The following is a 20,490-nucleotide window of genomic DNA, read 5'->3' on the forward strand; positions in this document are numbered from 1 at the left end:
GGCGGGACGGCTCGCGGCGGGCGCCAACATGGCGGCAGCGGGCGGCTGGCTGCGGAGCTGCACGAAGGTGAAGCGGGGCGGCTGAGGGGGTGGGCTCTTCTCCTGCCGAGTTGCCGGCGTCCCCCGGTGCTTCTGAGCCTGTGGGTGCGGCCGCGCCCGTTGCCAGGGCGATACCGGGGCCGCCGGGCGCCTGAGGGAGCGTCGGGACGGGGGTTCCGGGCGCGGGGTGATCCCGCCTCGCTCTCCCCTCAGAGCGCCGGTTAAGGCTGCCGAGGGGCCACCGAGCGCCGTGGAGGGGGCCGTGTGTGCGCGGCGGTGCCGAGGAGGCCCCCGCGTGTCCGTTATGCGATCTCCGGTCCCGCCGGTGGGAAGGGGCAGCCGCGTTCCGCCCGCATTCGCTGCGGCTTGCTGGGGCCGAGGGCGGCTCGGGGGCGCGCCCGCCGCTGCAGCGGCCCCCGGGGAGCCCCTCGCTGGGGCTGGGAGCGGGCGGGGTGCGGGGTGGGCTCGGCCGGGGCAGGTGCAGGGCTGCAGCGGCAGAAGGGGGGTTTGGAAAGGCCTCTTCTCCTCTGGCCTTGCGGGTTTGGTGTGGAGGGGTGGTATATGGTCACTTCTCGGTAAGGAAAGTTCCTGCAAGTGTGATACGGCTGAGAGATGACAGCACAGCTCTAGCAGCAGAGGTGCTTTGATGTCTCCTTTACTTCCCTAAACAGACTTCTGTAAGGGTAATCAAAAGACAAAGGAAACAAGCGGAAAACCTGGGTTTGTGCCACACACACACTCTTTTACTGTGCAGAGTGAGAAGACACCTGGGACCTTCTCATGGCAGCTTGTGGGTGTGTTGTGACAATGGAAATAAAGAGAACCATGCCCATAAATGAGGGCAAGCAAGCTTGCTGTGATGGAGCTTCTCTGCTGAGAAATAGGAGCTGTCTGAAAGCCAGCTAGAACAGATACAGGAGTGGAAGTCATCAGGGAAAAACTTAGGAAAATATATTGCTTTGGCCTTTTTTTATTTATATCTTAGTGCTGCTGCCAGGTCCACCGGCGTCAAAATCTCATTTTAGATTGTAAAACAAACAGAAGGAAATCAAAAGAACTAATCTTTATAGAGCTGAGGCGGAGGTAAGAATTGAGATAAACAGAAAAATCAATGTTACCAGCAACCCAGAAACCAATTTTTAAATATGTGTGTTTAGTAGGGCAAGCAGTCTGAATCTTGTAGCACTGTAAATCATTACCTTACCTACAGAAAAAGAGGAAAAAAAAGCAGGGAAGCAGTATCAAAGCATTTGAGTAACATTTATGTACTTTAAATAACTATCTGAAAGTTTGTAATACAATACAACTGCATGACTTCTAAGAATAAAAATGTAAACAATAATGTAGTGACTTGATTTTGTTTTTAATCTAAATGTTAAGTCAAAACCAAATCACTTTTACACCGTGGTGTTACTCTGGAGTGAAATACATAACACCCGTGGGTTGCTGCTCTGCGTGTGGGTGCTGTCTGTGTCCCGTCCCTTGGGGCCAGCTTTAAGACTTTTCAAGGTAACCGTGTTACGAATATTCCTTTTGTCCTGTAGCACCATCTCAATCAGGTATCAAACAACTGCTTATCAAACCATGTCTGTATACGTACACTGAGGGTTACCTTTTTTTCTCCTGCTGCGGTAGGACACCTTTCTCTGCCACTGTCAAGCGGGTTGGCTGCAGTAGAAGAGCCTCCAAGTGAAAGCTCTGGTGGGGGGGGCAAAGCCTGGGGTGGTGTCTACTAAGGAGGAGGGAGGGGAAGCAAAGGATGGGACAGTTCCCATGGGAGCAAAACCTTTGGCATTGCTGCCAAGAGCAGGCCTGCTATCCTGGCTGTAGCCTCTTACAAACACTGAGCTGTTTACTGTGTTGCAAAGCTTCTACTTGCTAGCCGGGCTATTGGCAGGTCACTTCAGCCCCCTGCACACTTGTGCATGACCTTGCTGAGCTGCTTTTAATCAAAGTTGTCCAGCTTCCCATTTTCATGAAAGCACATGAGAAAAATCTGTGTGTTTTTTAGCTTACAAAATCTATACTTCCCGCTTTGGATGGGGCAGAGCCCTCTGCATGCGTTTAGTGATGTGTTCACTTGCGTGGTCGATAATTCTACATCCAAGTGTCAGGTGCCATTAAATGAAAGTAGAGGTAATTCCAGAGTACTACTAGTTGTTGTTTCAACAGTACTGGCTTCTTTCCTACTGAGTATAACTACTTGCAGCTTTTCAAAAAGTTTTGTATTCTTGAAAAGGCACCATGTATTTTTCCTGACAGCTCTTGGTCAGTACTGGTGAAATATTCTCAGTGATTCATCTTTGGTTATGCCACCATGAAAGAAAAATGCTCTTTTATTTGTACTTGGAAATAGAGTAGTAGAAGCAGGAAGTATGTGTGATTTGTAATCCTGTAACTGCTCAGGAAGCGTGCTGTGTTATATATGTGTGTGTGTGTATACTTAGGTTTTTCCTTCTCAGACTTTGCTAAGAATGTGGACTTACAGAGGTGGATGTTTAGTCTTGCACGTCTGGGTGTTGAGTGACTCCACCATAGCCAGATGTTCTGCGAATAATCCATTCCTGACTGACAGCTTCCAGAACATGGTTGCCTTGAATTTTTTCTCCATTAAAGCAATTCATATTTTGGTTTTCTGTGAAGACCTATAGTGACTCCAGTAACATAGTCTTCATTTGAAAGTGTTGCTGATTGTCCAAACTTTGTATTCATGAATCAGCCCCATTAGTCAGTATTTGTTTTGTGTGACCAGGAATGTTGAATGAGAGCGAACATTGAATGTTCACAGCAATATTTGTTTGCTATATTACCACTTCTTACTATTTTTTTTTGTCATGCATGACGGGTTGTGCTGAAGTTGGTGTTTCCTTACTGTAATAGACTTACGCATCTTCTCTCTCAGACAAAAGGAGTCCGTAGATCTGTTTTACATCAGTTCTTCAGCCAGGGAGATGACAAGTGTTGAAAGCCAACATGAAAGAGAGTGAATTATTAGAAGGATCAAAGAAATTTTTACTTCCTGACTCCAAAGTTTCTTCCATTTTTTGAGGAATGCTGCTATCACAGTGTGCATTGCAAAATTGTCCTGCATTCTGTGAGCTAAATAGCAGTCTGGTTATCACACTGCTCACTGTGGGGTTGAGTGTGTGCTGGCAAAAGTGTATGTTGGCAGGCATATGCTCCTATATACATTGTTTTTATGGCACAACTGTGTCTCTACTGGCGATTTCTGTCAGCAGTTGTCTTGGTAGGACATTAATGTCTTCACAGTTTAGACTGACATAGCAATAGTGACGGGTATCTGTAGCAAAGATCTGATCTGTAGACGTTAGCCACAGAGTAAGTTGGGGGTTGGGAGCTGTAAGAGCAAAGCCATTTTTCCATCTTGCCTCTTTTGAGATCAGTCAGTCAAACTGTGCTTTTTTTTGAATACTGCTTTTCAGGAATACATTTTGCAGCAGTTTAGCTACTGTTAGCCTGTTACTTTTTAAGCCAGATCATATTCATTATGCTAAGTTTAAAAAAAATCCGAAGAAATTATTCTGTGGTTAGAAAATATATTAATTTTCAAACCAAACTTGTTCCTTTCTAAAGCCTGCTGTTACCTACTTGAGTAAGTAATTTATAGTTCTCCAAGGTACAAAACTAATTACCTGTCACAGGATCTGTCTCCACCCACCTGACAATCACCATGTGTAGCTTGCTCCCCCAAAGTCACTGTCTGTTCTGTGCATTTTTGTGACTTTTGCTATATATGCCTAGTGCCATCCTCCTATAGTAAAAGGCTCTGTCATACCTCTGCTCTCTTGGTTGGATAACCAGTGTTTCTTGATATCATTTGAGATTGTTGTATATCGTGGACAAATGGGGAGAGGTTAAGCATAAATTACTCAATTTTACTTCCTTCCTCTACTTTTTTAATAAATCAACCAAATAAGGCACAATAGTTACATAGTGCTATCAACTTACTAACTATAGGATTTAAACTAACTATATAGAAATTAACTATACAGAGGCATTCAAATGCCAGGGCTTTGTCTGTGAAATGTGTGCTCATTCTGAAAATCATTAAGTGGTGGGTAAGGACTCAGTTTGAATGCAAAAATCCACAGTGATGTTAAAAGTTACGCCCTTTCACAGCAAAATACCAATAATCCAGACGAAGTCCTGTCAGATGGCTTTAGAAACAAGAGTTGCTGGCCCCTAGAAAACCAGGGGGAAAGCTAAGTCTATCATTAAAGGTGACAGGTCTTATGTAAAAAACATTTGTATGCCTACTTCACATTTCTCTTAGCATATGTGTTAGTCAAGATATTAATTCTATCAAAATATACTCTTAGTACTATGAATATTGGAGCAGACTTGCAAAATCATCTGTAAAAATAAATACTATCAGCAGGATTTATTTGCTGTAAACACTAAAATTGACTAAAATTCATCTTTGTGACTACACCGTAGAATAACATTGTGTTAGCAAACTTCCAGAAAGAAAATTGTTTGGAGTTAAAAGAAGAGTAATTACAGGGCATTTTCTTTTAGGACACTGCAAGGGGTTATATCTTCTCAAAAACTTTCAAACTAGACATTGAACACAAGTTATATTTCCCATTCATTTACTGAATAGAAACTGTAGGTAAAATTGTGTATTGCTGTCTGTATACAAATACAAATTCTACTAACTGTTTGCATATTCTGTATTCTGTCAACAGCTGAAAAGAAATTTGCCAGCGTACTTGGCTCCCTGGAGGGCTTCTCCATGTGTCTTTAGATCCTCCAAATCACAGCTTATGCCAAATCTAGCCAGTGATGGAGTTGTCTGTGCTCCGCTTCAAACATTCACTGAAGAGGAGACGATGCTGAAAAATATGGGTACATATTATCTGTGTGGTTAAAATTTGGAAATGTCTAACTAGAAGGGAAATTTTAGCTTAAAAATTTCTTTTCATTATTTAATTCTAGTTAAATGTTGAGATTGTTGTGTGGGATTTTGCTTAATGTTAAAACTGCCTTAGTTCACCAGAGAAGAATGTCATGTTCTTTTTCCATGTTACCGTAGCACAATTCCACATACCACAGTGCAGTTTACTCTGCATAAATAAATATTAACTGTTTAAAACTTTTACTGTCACAGAAGCAAAGTTGCCTGGCATTGACTCATGCCCTTTCTAAAGTGTTTAGTGCAGCTACAGTTAACTGCTGTGGCTGGTTTTCAGAGATTTCCAGTATATCCAGAATGGTGAGAGATGTGTCTGCCATGCAGCCAGGCCTGCATGAGGAAGACGGTGTTTCAGAAGAGATCCTCAGAGCAAAGGTGAAAGAGTGAGGACCTTCACATCTAGGAGAGAGCTTATAAAAGGCTCTGCTTAAACAGGAACAGCCTTACAGGATTTTGTGCACTCAAAATAACATGCATTAAAGCCTGAGACCACATTCCCAAACTGCAGGTTTAATTTCTAAAGAACTATGATACAGCTAACCAAATAAGGGATGTATTTGAAATATTTTCTGTAATTTTTTTGGTCAACCAATGTTACATAAACGTTGCTGAGATGCTTTCAAAGTTTCTGAATTTATAGGAAGTATTTGTTTTGTTTCAGAATTGTGGCTGAGCTCAGAAAGCGATGATAATTTAGCATTGTGGCACATCACCTTTTTTCACTCGGGCAACTTTTTGTCCTTTTATTAACTTGTTATAACTGTTGTATTGATCTTCAAGGAGAGCAGTAGAATACTTACATGCTTTTCTTTATTCTTTTCATTACAGTGGCAAAATTTGCTCAGGAACGAGTTGCACCTTTGGTGCAAAAAATGGATGAGAATTCGAAAATGGAAGACTCTGTAATACAGGGATTGTTTGAACAAGGGGTCTGCACACTTTTTCTTAATCATGTATTCAAAAAGTGACATCATTCATATCGATTTCTAGCTGTGCACTTTTCAGATTTTTAGATTGAGGGATATAATTCAAATGATGACGTAATGAATCATTAAAAACTTTGGATTTATCAACAGCGGGGCAACTTTCTCTTCTTTTTTACTGCATTATCATTTTCCATCTTTTCCTGTAATATTCTTTCCATCTCTCCCACATCACATTCTTCATCTTATCTTTAAGTTCCTTATCTTCCCTCCACCTTTTCTTTTTAATTATGTAAAAATAATTGCATAGAATGCTAGAACTGGCATGACTCTGATAAGGGTATCAGGAGGCCTCTGTGTCCTTACTGGGCAACCATGAAGACTTGTGTTGCAGGTATGCTCATGTTCATTCCTGGATTCAATTTTAGCCTTCCCTGCTATCAGACCTAAAGCTTGTCTGTGTTTAGAAAGTTATTTTATACAATGACAACTCTAAATATTAGACTTCTGTTGAGATTGCAATTGTTCTGGAAAATGTAATCAAATTAGGGTGATGATTGGCCTGTATACTGCACATTAGTTATTTCTTGCATGAATTGACTAGCAACTTCTGTGAAGAATTATTCGTTTGTTAAGGGTATTGAAGGAAAACCGGTCTTTGGGGAAGGATCTGGAACTTTACATTCTGTGATTTTTATTTTAATCTCTTAAGTATCAATTTGGGCTAACAAGTTATTGACAAGAACTAACAGATTGATATATTTGCATCTTTTACATTTCAGCTGATGAGCATTGAGCTTGGGGAAGAATATGGAGGAACTGGCGCTTCATTGTTTTCAGTCATATTGGTGGTAGAAGAATTGGCCAAAGTTGATCCAGCTGTAGCTCTTCTATGTGAACTCCAAAATACACTAACAAATAGGTTGTTTACCACATATGGAACAGAAGAACAAAAGAGGATTTATTTGCCCAGAGTGGCTAAAGATACAGTGAGTCAAAGTCTCACTTTACCTAACTATTAAAAAATACATTATAGTCTAGTAATGTTAGTGGGTTTTTTTTCCGGTAACTAAATGTGTGACTGCAGCATTGGAAAATATCTTTATGTATGAACTTCGTGGTTAGAGCTGAGATCTGTGCTGATACAGATACATCCTGTCATCAGTAGCTGAGAGGTTAAAGTGGAAAGGTGCTTATTAGTTTCATTAAAATTTAATTTACTGTGGAAAATAACTTTAAAGCAGTTGACTTTGAGAGACAAGTAGTTACATAGTGTTTCTATTTTAATCTCCATATCTGAAACTTAGTTACTTTGATGCAATAGGTTAAAATGTTTGAATTTAAGAGACTTTTGCTTGTTTATAACTATTTTCGTTGCAGAATTTGTTACATGTTGTGCCTATATGTTCAGTAAAAATTAAAATGAAATTTTTCCCTTCAATTGACAGATAGGCAGTTTCTGTCTTTCGGAGGCTGGATCTGGCAGCGATGCTTTTTCTTTGAAGACTCGGGCTGAAAAGAAAGGAGACTACTATATTATCAATGGCTCAAAGATGTGGATTAGCTTAGCAGAACACGCAGGAGTTTTCTTCGTGATGGCAAATGCAGATCCATCCTTAGTAAGTTGCTAGAGAATAGTTGCATTTCAGTTGACAGCTGGTGATATATGAAACTATGGATTTTATATTAATAATCTGATTTTATATTAATAATCTGAAAGTTAATATTCTTTGCACCTTTTCCTAACTGACAGCAAACCTTTAAAAATATTTCCCAAGAAAAATTGAGAACTTGCTGAGCAATTTAATAAATTCCTCCCACCAGCAAAAATAAAAATGTCAGAATCATAATTGCTTAGATGAAGAGCACAGCATGCACTGGTATTATTCTGAGTAACAGAAGAACAGATAGCCTAATCTTTCCACCCCTTCTGACTTAACTAACAAGTTGCTGTTGTTAAAAGGCAAAATAGAGCTTAGGCTACATGCACTGGAAAACTAACAAGTATACTATAGTGAAATATGTTTAGGTAAAAAAATAAGTAGCTGAATACGCATGTTTCAAGTTTTGTCACCAGTTTGGATATAGATAGTAGATTCAGAAAAGTTAACTGCAGACTTTAAAATGTACTATATCAATATGGTAGAGTAATAATCAAATACAAAACTAAATTGTTTAAAACTTTTATTTTTTAAACTTCTTCCAGTATCTTTTTCTTAAAAATTTAACTTGAAGATATTTATTTTTAAAATTAAAATTTCAGGTTTTGACTAAATAAGAAGAGGGTTTTTTCTTTCACTGTATCGAACAGTTGAACATTGTGTCACTTTCTGAATTTTTATTCATTTCTTCACAAGCTGGTGGGTGATTTGAGTACTACACACAACAAAAATATATTTGATTTTTCAGTTTCTATATTTGTTAACTGCTATGCATTGCCATATAATCTGGAGTTGTTTCTGCATTAGTGTAACATTCTAAAATGTTAAATGTAAAAAAAAAAGTGGTGGAAAGGAGAGAGAATTGGGAATAAGAATTACACAGAGGGAAAAAGAGAAAGTGACAGCCATGAGGAATCACCATTCTGTACTTCAAAGTCAAGTTTAAGGTGTCAAAGATGTGAAGACTGTAAGCTTGTATGTAGGAGATGCCAGAATTTAGATTTGCTACACAATCTATGTGTTGTCACATGCATTATTTAGTGTCCTGTCCAATCATGATCTGAATACCAAATCAACTCTTTGAGCTTTTTGATAACAACCATCATAATGATTTGAGAGTACTTTAGTAAGTATATTCCCACTACCTCTCCAAAGTGAAGAGACAGTGATATCCATGTTCTGCAAACTGGAATCACAAGGAGAATGTGTGCACCAGCTCTGGGTGTTAGATTAGGTCTGTTGTATGCTTACAACTATGCTCCACTTTGAATATTCAGCACAGTTCCTAGTGCAACCAGTCTCATCAGTTAGTGCTTTTACTTTGGACAGCCTTAAAAGGAAGAGTATATATGCAGCCTTCCTTGAGAAGAGTAGCTGAAGTAATTGGGCTTAAGTAAAATCTTGCATCTTATAGAATCATCTGACACGTGAGTTTAGAGCCATTATTCATTTGACCACTTCAGTCTAAAGATACCCTGTGTCTTCTTGCAGTCCATGGTTTGACTGTGACATATGTTCCAACAGCAAGCAACTTCATTGCACAGCGATAACTTGCTTTCCCAGTGATTTCCAGTATAGACAGGTACTACGGTCGTATCTGGTTCATTCATGTAATATCAGTCCCTTGTCTTGTTGAGAGCTTTTAAGGTTGTTCTGATTATGTTTTCCACATGGAATATTTTAATAGGAAGGTATCTCTGGCCTTTGTTAAACCATAATTAGCAGACATAGAGGGAACAGATGACAGTGCCAGTGTTTCATTTAGTAATAGAGTATTAAGCAGGTGTAAAATTTCAGTATTGGAATGAGATATGTAGACCACCATTTGGTGATATTAGTATAAAAAACAGTTCTTGATTATTTTTTAATTCATCCTAGGGGTACAGGGGAATTACATGCTTCATAGTAGATCGCAACACAGAGGGACTACATGTGGGGAAGAAGGAGGACAAGCTTGGAATCAGAGCGTCTTCCACCTGCCCAGTAACGTTTGAAAACGTTAAGGTATTGTAAGTTGTTTAGCTATTAAAGCATAATTTGTGTGTAATTGGAGCTTGATCACATATAAGGAAAGAATGCTAACTAAATTCTCAATATTTTTTTTCCTTAGACATACTGATTGTTTGGCATATTTTCACTTTTTCCTCCCTATTCTTTCACAAAAGTCTTGAGGAGGGTTGGGTTTCTAAAATTTTGATACAGTTTTTCCTAATCATCAGTTTATAATCACATGTATCAGAGAACGTTCTAATCAGGTATTCTAGGAATCATAGAATCATAGAATGTCCTGAGTTGGAAGGGACCCACAAGGATCATCAAGTCCAACTCCTGTCCCAGCATAGGACAACCCCAGAATTCACACCACATATCTGAGGGCATTGTCCAAATGCTTCTTGAATGCTGTCAGGCTTGGTGCCATGACAGCTTCCCTGGGGAGCCTGTTCCAGTGCTCCACCACCCTCTGGGTGAAGAACCTTTTCCTAATATCCAACCTAAACCTCCCCTGGCATATCTTCCTGCCATTCCCTCGAGTTCTGTCACTGGTCACCAGGGTGAAGAGGTCAGTGCCTACTCCTCCACTTCCCCTTGTGAAGAAGTTGTAGACTGCAATGAGGTCTCCCCTCAGTCTTCTCTTCTCCAGCCTGAACAGACCTAGTGACTTCAGCCACTCCTCCTACGGCTTCCCTTCTAAACTCTTCACCATCTTTGTGGCTCTCTTCTGGACACTCTCTAGTATCTTCATATCCTTCTTACACTGTGGCGCCCAAAACTGCACACAGTGCTCAAGGTGAGGCCACACCAGTGTAGAGCAGAGCGGGACAATCACCTCCCTCGACCGGCCAGCAATACTATGCTTGATGCACCCCAGGGCACGGTTGGCCCTCTTGGCTGCCAGGGCACACTGCTGGCTCATGTTCAACTTGCCGTTGACCAGAACCCCCAGATCCCTTTCTGCAGGGCTGCTCTCCAGCCTCTCATTCCCCAGTCTGATGTACATCTAGGGTTGCCATGTCCCAGGTGCAAAATCCGGCACTTTCCCTTGTTAAACTTCATGCGGTTGGTGATTGCCCACCTTTCTAATTTATCTAGGTCTCTCTGCAGGGCCTCTCTGCCCTCGGGGGTGTCAACAGCTCCTCCCAGTTTTGTGTCATCAGCGAACTTGGATAGTAGTCCTTCAAGTCCTGCGTCCAAATCATTAATGAACATATCAAATGTCTGGTTTATGTTTTATACCTTCACTTACGAGGAACATTCAATAAAACATATACACTGATTCACCTGTGAACCGTACTAGCAGTTGCAAAGCAGAATAGAACAGGAATAACTGTGTGGTTTTATTCTTTAGGTTCCTGAGACCAATATTCTGGGACAGGTTGGACAAGGCTATAAGTATGCAATTGGAATGCTAAATACTGGCAGAATAGGTATTGCTGCACAGGTAGGTAACTTTGTTTAATACTGAGTACAACCCGTGTATAACTTTGAATTTGGATTGAAATTGACAAAATATTTAAAGCTGGTAAGAATAAAGTATTTAGAAAATACTTTATTAAAAACTAAATTGCCAGTAGGTGTCACTATTCCTGTATCTAAGTTACAGTAACATACCGAAACAACTGTAAATGGTAAAATTCTCCTTCGATGACATAAGCAATAGATTTAGAAAACATTAAATGGCAATTAGTTTGGTGGTTAACTTATTGCTACAGAAATAGATCAACATTTTTATCTTCCATTATGCAAATTTATTTTATAAAGAAAACTAGCTTTGGCAAATGTAGCACACTGAAATGTGTAATATTAATGCTTTCAACTGTGATTGTATGGGATTGCCAAATGTGACCTTATGCTCACTGATGTTTTCCCAACAACTTATTTTTAAAAGTCAATTTATTTTTAAAATAAGTGTGACATTGTATAGCGGAAGTGTCCTAGTTCATTGTTGTGTTTGAGAATTGCACCTTATGGCATCTTAGGGGAAAATATTTGCTGACTTTGGAGTTATTTCAAAATCTTGTGTTTTGTTGTAAACTCAATTTGGATCTCATATTGCTGCTGATTTCAGTGGAAGTCAGGTTCAACCCTATAATAAAATTACTTATGACAAGTTTTTATATTTTTAATTCGCTTTTGAAAGTAATCTTTTCTTTGTTTCTACTTTGTTGTGGATGTAGTTGTGCTGTATAGGGTGTAATCATAGAATCATAGAATCACAGAATGGTAATGTGTCTGTACCACCAGTCTCCCTTATCTTTTGCCCTAATTTGCAAACAAACCAGAAGTAACAGTCCTCGTGAAATTTAGACTTTCCACATGGCAGTATATTATGCTGCTAAATGGGTTGGCTTTTCCATCATTTCTAAGGATTATCTGTGATTAAACTTTGTCTGATATGGCATTTAAAAACTAGAGCTGTGGGCCCCGTTGTTCCCAGAGCTGTAAATAATACAGAGGTTCTGGCAGTAAAATAGGTGGTCTGGATTTTACTCTTAATTACTCCAAGTTACACTTATAGCCTAATTAAAAGTTAAGGTCAGGTAGTTGTTATATCTTAGTTACTACTTCCTTGGCACCTTCAGATGAAGAGAAATGCACTTGAATGGACAGGAAGAGCAGTTCTAAAGCCCTGTAGTACTGAATTCACTTTTGCAGTAGTAATAATTTTAAAAGATAATGAATATCTTATAAAATGTAATTGCGGCTGTGAAAACAGTTTCAGACAGTTTTAGTGCAAGGTAGCTGCATATATTGTTACAGGTGCTGAAGTTGATATACTTGGCTCATCTATATGAGTTTATATAAGAAATCAACAAATCTGCTAATACAGCTGATTAGCAGCAAATTGCATTAATTTCTTATGTTATTTTCCCACATACTCATTTTCCTATGTAGTGTGGGTTTTTTTCTAGTACCTAAATGATTAAGGAGTAGATGTCTGAACCCAGTCAGAGTCATGGTTTTATCTTCTTGGGGCCCTTGGCTTTCAGCTTAATATGTGGGTCTGTCCAGAACTACCCATACACTATTGTGCATCATTAACAGTAGTTTGACTGAGCTGCTTGATGTGACAGCTGACTGCCACATTGTAATATCCCATCTTGAGTTAGAAAAGTTTTATGAGATACTAATTTTACCATATACTGTTACCTTGCTTTTTAACAGTTCTTCATGCCATCCATTTTCCTTTTTTTTTTTTCCTTGTTTGATGCTTCCCCTGATCTAATTTCGTATCTTTTTTTTTCCTAGGAAAGAAACTAGGTAGAAAGAATGCGTTCAGATGGATGGTAGTTATATAATGAAACCAACTGATCTTATTTACTAATAGCTAGGTATTCCAACATAGATGAATGGCAGAGTCCTTTCTTTACTATCTTGTTTGGGATGGAATACACTTCTCAAAATCTGGTAGTTAAAAAGATGTAAAACTAGTTTACTTTCCAGATTTCATAATGTTTCTTTAGGCTAATAAATCAGACGCTAAAGTAGATGTGAGTTACTTCTTTATAAATGTTCATACGTAGTTTTCCCAGATGTTATCCTCCAAGATAACAATTGTGTTTTGCTGTCTTTCCTGCTGACTGAAGAGAATGTGTGAAAAGACAATGGGTCTTCCAAAATTGTTCTGTTGAGTTGTTTTTTTCCTAGAAAACGCTGGAACAAATGTTATCTTTCCTTCCACTACACTAATTTTTTAACTTCTGAAATAAATTGCTAATTCTGAGAGTCTGCTGTCTTCCATAAAATAAGAAATTATTTTTATTATGAAAATAGCTTTGAATGATCATGCATATTATTTTTCCTTTGTTAGTGTAGTGTAGATCTATAAATCTTTAGTTTACAGTAATTTTCCCATGTAATTAAGAATTTTGCCAGAAACACTTAATATTTGCGCAACCACATTTGACCCATAACTTTTGTTCAAAAATTAGTGGTAGTGTTTTCACAAATACTTTGCCGTTTTGCAAGAAAGTTTCTTTCAGGAACGGAATAGTATGGAATAGGCTTATTCCTGAAAGTTTTGGGGTTTTTTTGTCCTAACTCACCTCAGTGTGTCTTATTTCTTACAGATGTTAGGACTCGCACAGGGGTGTTTTGACCACACGATTCCCTATACAAAGGAGAGAGTCCAGTTTGGGAAAAGCGTATTTGACTTCCAGGTACTTGTTAATGAACATGTGGGAAGTTTCCATGAAGGGAGTAGTAGTTACCGCAGTAGATGAAGTCAGTAAAATGAGTAATCTGATTTGCATAATTTGTGCTCCACCTTGTGTCATGTCTCTGCTTCTCAATATTTGAGAAGAATTTTTCAAACGAATTTCAGATGAGCATTCATCTGCCACGTAAAATATATACATTCAGTGCTGTGTGCCTTTTCAAGTACCGTATAAATAATTTAAAACTTCAAAACATTATTAACATAACTCGTTTTCCTTTATAGTATAGATCACTGCCATTGAAAATAATACACATGGAACTTCTTTCTCTTCTGCTTTAATATCACAGTATGTTGAATGTGTTCCAGTTTTTATACCCTTTCATGAGGTCTAGGGGAAGGCCTTTTTCTGGAGACACTAGAAATTATAAAAAGATGAGGAAAACTGATTGAATTATTAGATTTCCTGTGTTATACAAAGACATTTAGTTTTCATGATAATATCTGTATCTTAAAGCAAAAAAGACTCTGTTGCAGAAATGATGTATAGTTTAATAAGGAAGATCTATAATCGTAATTACTGTAGTAATTTTCTTCTTAAAAGAAACCTACATCTCGTATGAAGGGAAGGAATATTAGTACTGCTCATAATTTATACAAATTTTAGGAAGCACCCACAGATATCTAGGAAATTATTGGAACTGCCTCTTTTGAATGGGAAATGGAATTTATAATTGCTGAATCATTTTGTTATTTTGACCTGCATATATATTTTTGCAAATTTTAGGGAGCAGTGTTAATGTTCTAATAAGATGAAAGATTTCATTGTATTTTAGGAGCAAGTTAGACAACTAAATGTTCATTTTCAATCATCATAATGTTTGGGTCTCTTTAAATAAACCTGTTTTTCTGCAATACCTACCATTTAGAGGTGAGCTGCATCAGCTTTTTCCTTCCCTTTGAATCCATTCATCAGTCATGTCCTCTAAACTTTTATGCTGCTCCTGACTCTTGTCTCATGGCTAAGCGACATGGGAAGTACTTGTCACCTTGCTAGTTCTCCACTTCGTTTAAGAGGTACTTTTTTCAAGTCTTTCTCAGTTAAGCTCATCGGGGAACTAGACTTGTTAATGTATGAATGTTCTCAACAGACAGCTGCAAAATAAAAATACAGCTTTGACCTATTCGTGTCTCTGTGGTGCTGAGGAGAACATTAAGATTTAGCTGAAATTTTCCTTTATATTCATGGGTGCAGACAGGTTCAGGTTGAACCCTCCTGTCCAGACAGCCAGGCAAGAAGTTCCCCAGTACTCCTGAATCCAAGAAGAGGGAAGGAGAAAATGAGAGTGCAGCTCTTAAAAGGACTTTGTTGGCCCAGAGTTTTTCCAACTTCGATTTCATAGATGGAGAGATGTGCAGAATTACTAGTCCATCTAGATTTTGTATTTTTATTTTAGAGTGTAGGTATGTTCCTTGGTGAAAGAATGGTTCTTCCTAGGAATTCCACTTGAGTACTAGATACTGGTTCTGTCTGACTTGCGGTGTGTTATTACAGGGGATGCAACATCAGATAGCTCAGGTGGCCACGCAGCTGGAGGCAGCGAGGTTGCTGACCTACAACGCAGCTCGTCTTGCAGAAGCGGGAAGGCCATTCATAAAGGAGGCCAGCATGGCAAAATACTACGCTGCTGAGGTAACCTGCAGTATCTTTATTCGGGGGATTTATTTCACTGCTGTTTAAACATTTCCTCTCGTACTGAATGTAAAACTTCTAATTCATGTTTTGCTGTGAAATCTGTGGATGTCCTTTTATCTTGTTTCTCACTCTCAGTCTGTGTATGGAATGTGAAGTAGGCCACCAAAGAATGAAATGCTCATGCCCCTAAATAGAATTTTGAAAAACAAGCAACAACATTAAAAGAGAAAGTGAATTGGTATTTGCACTCATCTAGAGAGATTTCATTTTCTCAGAATTTTCTTTTTGTGGCTGGAGAAATGGCATGTGAGACTTCATTTGTGACCACTTCAACTCTGCTGCTCACAACTGCGAGTCTTAGTATGATTGAAAACTGTATTGCCTCTACCTCTTTGTAATTGCTGTCTTGCATACCACTGCTAGTCTTTTTCATAGTGCAGCATATGAACTATTGCAATAACGGTTAGTGAATTCTTGATGTCTTCTGATTTAGAAAAATGTCTTTTTTATTCTAAAATAGCTTGCATAAATAAGAAGAATACAAAAATATCAGTCCTTCCTCTTTGCACTTGTTCTATTAACTGCTTTAATTGCTGTTTTGTTTTTACTTTAAATAGCTACAAATAATAAAATTTACTACCACCTGCATGAAGTTGAATCCTGAAATTGTAACTCTGAAACTATTTTCATAGGTTGCAACACTGACAACTAGTAAATGTATTGAATGGATGGGTGGCATTGGATTCACAAAAAATTACCCAATAGAAAAGTACTATCGTGACTGCAAGATAGGTGAGTGATAGTTTCTTAACAAGTATTTCTTGTAGCATTAGTAGTATTAAAGTTTGGGGATGAATGACTGGCTGTTTTTTTAAGATATTTTTGCTGTGGACTGTAATCAATGCTCGTTCAAAGGCTCAGATATAAGAAGGTAAAACTTTAGGTATAAATACCTGTGTATGTAAGGCTAGTTTAAATGTTTAATTAGATACCAATAAAATAGAGTCACACATATTGTGTCCCATTCTGTTAAGAAAATTACAGTTCAAAAAAATTGAAAATACTTTCTTTGGCTTTACGATATGACTCTGTGTGGAGTTTTATTTTCAAGACTTCCTTATTTACCAGGATAATCCTCAGACCTAACAGTTTGACATTTCTAACAATATTACCCTTTGACTTTTATTGCTGATAGCATTTGTAAATACTTAATTTTTGTTGGTTACTTAGGAATTGCTTTTCAAGAAAACATCTTGTCATTATGTTGGACCAGCCGCATAGTATTTTAATCGTTGCAGACAATAAAATGTGAACATTAATGTAAATAATAATTCTATTTCTAGAATTTGCTCAGTAAAACTTCACTTCATAATTGTAAATGTTCTAACTGAACTGTTAGGATGATATCTTGGTCTCTTGATATACTCACTGTGGTTTTATAGTCTTATAATTTATTTTCTTCTTATTTCAGGTACAATATATGAAGGAACTTCAAATATCCAGTTGAGCACCATTGCAAAAAGCTTAGCACAAGAGTACTGAAACCATAAGGACTTCTTGACTGTTAACAGAAATTATTTCACTGAACACTCATTGTGAATTACACATTTATTTGTAATTATAAAAATCATAAATAAGAATACATCATCATAGACAAAATCATAAGGAAAACCATGAATTCCCCGTTTCAGGACAGTGAGTAATTCATGTGAAATCATTCATTCCACATTCAAATTGAAATCATGGGTTAAAAGTCTCTCTTTCTGCCTGAGACACTTTTAAGCTAATACATTGGCTGCAATTATTTTGTTGCCTTAAGTTATGCAGTGTATCTCCACTTTGAGATTCCAAAGTGAAAACAGAAGAAGCCAAATCCTTGGCTTGCCTGGTGTGAAAGGTTCTGTTAAGCCACCTGGGAGAAAGGACTCCACATGTGCAGCAGAACTGTTGCATGGCGTGAAGCTGCTGTTTGTTCGTGATGCCCTTTATTAGCATGGGGTGCAGGAGAGGTACATGGAAAGAGATAGAAGTGATGGTTTCCTCTCCCAGGCAGAGTGATGTCAGTGGTGCTGCTGTAATTGCAGTAATTTTTATAGCAGCCCTTAGTGTGTTCTTAAGTATATCTTGGTAATTAAGCCCTTCCAGCCCCAATTTGTAGTGCTGAAAGGTGGATAATATCTACCTCCCTTTCCAGCCTTCTCAGCTGTTAAGGGTTTTAATCTAAGAGGCTATTTATAGTTCTCCTTTCATAAAAGGTTGAGTTGAAATCTTTGTGAAATTGGGTTAAAAAAGCTCTAGTAGTTCTGCAAAAAGACAGAGATATAAGCTAGGTAATAGGAATGCTGTGGTACTACCTCACAGTGGCCTTTCCGTTTCAATGCATTTTACAAACTTTAATCCTCAGAGCCTTCCTGGGAGCTAGGGAGGGACTGTTAATTTGCAGGTTAGAAAATGCACTCGTGGAAGTTAGTGGTTCTCTACAAAAAGAGCAAAGTTTTTCTCCTTTTGAGAGAGAAAGAGCGGGGCAGGGGGGTGAGAAGTATTTCTTTTTTTATCCCTCTCTGTTTACTTTAAAAATAGACGTTTTATTTACTGCAGAAACCTCTTCAGTGCTGGAGAACTAATTAACTAAGAATCAAGAGATGGAAAGATTAATATATGAAAAATTATTATAATTGCTGTAATTGGCAATTTGTTTCAAGTGTTTTTTGGGAGAAAAGGATTGATTTTCTGGTTTTGGCTGACTTAGAAGAGTCTCATTTTTAAAGCTTGCTAGTCAGTGATGATTCACTTCGAGTGGAGCTTAGAATGTTACAGTCCGAGACTCCCAAAGGATTTCCTAGCAAAACTAGGGTAAATGGCACTTAACAAGTATGATTTTGTAAAACAAAACTACTGCAGTGCCTTATACAAAGAAACAAGCAAGGAGGAAAAGCACTATTAAAAAGTTTTCTGACTTGCTGTCAGCTTCAAAGGGAAGTAACTGCTTTAGTGAATCACACCTCCCGCCCCATACACGCTTTGCCTGTTGATAGGCAAAGAATGAATGTGCTAATTATCCTTATGCCAATAAAAAAAGCCCCTCCCATATCAGTTTGATCAACAGTTTTGAGATTTTCAAAAATAGAAGAGTAGGAGGGTAGACTAGATGATTTCTGAAGTTTCTTCTAGCATCCTTATTATTATTACTATTATTATTAATGCATTTCAGGTTGTTTGCAGGCTTTCTTTCAGCTGAATTGAAATGGCTGGGGAGATTGTTAGGCTAGAATTAAAACTACAGACATCACAATTAACTACAGTTACTCTGCTCAACATAATCTGTCTGTGAGTCTAAAATGATCCTAACCATACTACAAAATGTTTGAGTTAACGTTGATTAAGGTGATGAGTTGTGCTAATGTGAGGCAGTCCTTAGCTGCTGCAGTTTAGCGTGCTTTGCTAACATGAGTGTCAGCAGAGATGAGGTTTTGATTCATACTGGTTAGTAGGTCTCCTAGTTTGAGACACTATCTTAGCTTGGCTTCTGCAGTTTTACATGAGGCTAGGAAGTAACTTAACTGACTTAATATAGTGCTAAAAGCAAACCCTTTATGGAGGGAAATGCAGAGCTCTTTGGAGGACTGTTAAGGGCTGGATATCCAGGATTATGTAAAAGGACTGTCTCTTTGTGTAGAACTGTGTCAGCTCTCCATTTGGAAAAAATAATCAGGAAAAAATCAAAATAATGTGATTTCCTACAGTCTGAACTCGGACGCCATAGTCCAGGAAACAACCTGAACAGCCTCATCAGCTACTCAACAGATCTTCTCAGACAAGCAAGGTCAAGCCTTTAACTAATGTTACAGCTGTAAATATTTCATGCGTCTCAGTTCTATATGCTGTGTCCTGTACACAATAATTTTTGAAAGAAATGTATGCTTTGTATTTGATTTTTATCTACAAAATTTTGTGGAGGAACATGCGCACAAATGAATTACAAACACTGAGTTTCTTTCATTGTTGTTTTAAAAGGGCAGGTACCACTGTGGAGAGCATTAGCTATTCTGGTTGCTGACTCCAGGAGAAGTTAACTTGTTTCATCACCTTAAGTCTGATTCCATTGCTGCATTAGTGCAGACATTGGTTTAGTAATAAAATTACTGTGCTGTTGTGTGGGAGTTGTTAAGAGCTGCATTTGGGACAAGCATTTATGGATTGTCATAAATTGCATTTCTACATTTGGCACTGCGCACAGGACTGTTGATGGTGGCTGGCTGCATCAGTAGGTGTAGGGCTGCAGAGCTGGCGTTGTGAATGCTGTGAGGCTTTCTGTGCTAAGACAGGGCTCAGAGCTGCTTTATACACAGTAAGTATTTATGTTAGTGAGTTTTCACTTTATATGTCCTCAGTCAGCCCAGTCAGTTGAGTCTATTGCCCTGGAACAGCACCTGCAGTAATCAAATGTTGCATCTGGGCTTCCCCGGTTAGAAGAAAAGACCTGTGTTGAGAATGTATTAAAAAAACCTTAAATTTGATATTTGACTTGATACAATGCTAATCTTGTATATCAAGTGATGGTTCTCTAATAATCTCTCATTTACATTTTTTCCCAGATCTTGCAACTTTTGTACTGGGAGAGAATGACTGTATCATCTGTCAGGTTTCTTTAATTCTGTTCTGGTTTGTGATAAAGGTCTGAGCCAGATTTCCACGGAAAGGTTTAATCGCTACTTGGGAAATTCTCAAATACAACATTTTATATGATGTTTTCTATGCTGTTGTTCTTTCTTCCATATTTTCTTTTCCCTGTGTAAAGATTGTGTTAGAAAAGGTTTACGTGAAATACCAAGTAATTGTTCATTGGGAGCCTTTTGCTATGTAAAGACTTTTCCAATTAACATGTTATTGCATTTCCATTTGGAAATCTTTTGGTGAGAGACACATTTCAAGTTCTTCCAACCAAGCTAAGCTTGATTTGAAATACAGTCTGCTTCGAAAGCATCTATCTGACTTTCCTGAGCTTGCTTATTGGATACACAAAGGCTGAAGAGATGTTTTTCCTCAACCCCAGAATGTATTCAGTGTACCAATGTGATAGC

General features: G+C 38.3%; 1 protein-coding gene across 2 annotated transcripts; it reads left to right on the top strand.

The window, feature by feature from the left end:
• Positions 1-9: 9 nt before the first annotated feature.
• ACADSB (acyl-CoA dehydrogenase short/branched chain) lies at positions 10-20,162 on the top strand. Of its 2 annotated transcripts, XM_068398912.1 has the most exons (11): positions 10-67; positions 4,749-4,908; positions 5,804-5,904; positions 6,681-6,887; positions 7,347-7,517; positions 9,438-9,563; positions 10,906-10,998; positions 13,628-13,717; positions 15,269-15,406; positions 16,102-16,201; positions 16,881-20,162. In XM_068398912.1, exons 1-11 carry the CDS (start codon positions 29-31, stop codon positions 16,949-16,951), a joined length of 1,296 nt encoding a protein of 431 aa, XP_068255013.1. In that variant the 5' UTR covers positions 10-28; the 3' UTR covers positions 16,952-20,162. The 2 variants fall into 2 exon arrangements, with proteins under 2 accessions (XP_068255013.1, XP_068255014.1); XM_068398913.1 differs by lacking the exons at positions 10-67; positions 4,749-4,908 and having other exon boundaries at positions 5,812-6,292.
• Positions 20,163-20,490: the final 328 nt, after the last annotated feature.

Source organism: Nyctibius grandis, chromosome 4, assembly GCF_013368605.1.
Source record: "Nyctibius grandis isolate bNycGra1 chromosome 4, bNycGra1.pri, whole genome shotgun sequence".
In the NCBI taxonomy this organism is placed as follows: Eukaryota; Metazoa; Chordata; class Aves; order Nyctibiiformes; family Nyctibiidae; genus Nyctibius; species Nyctibius grandis.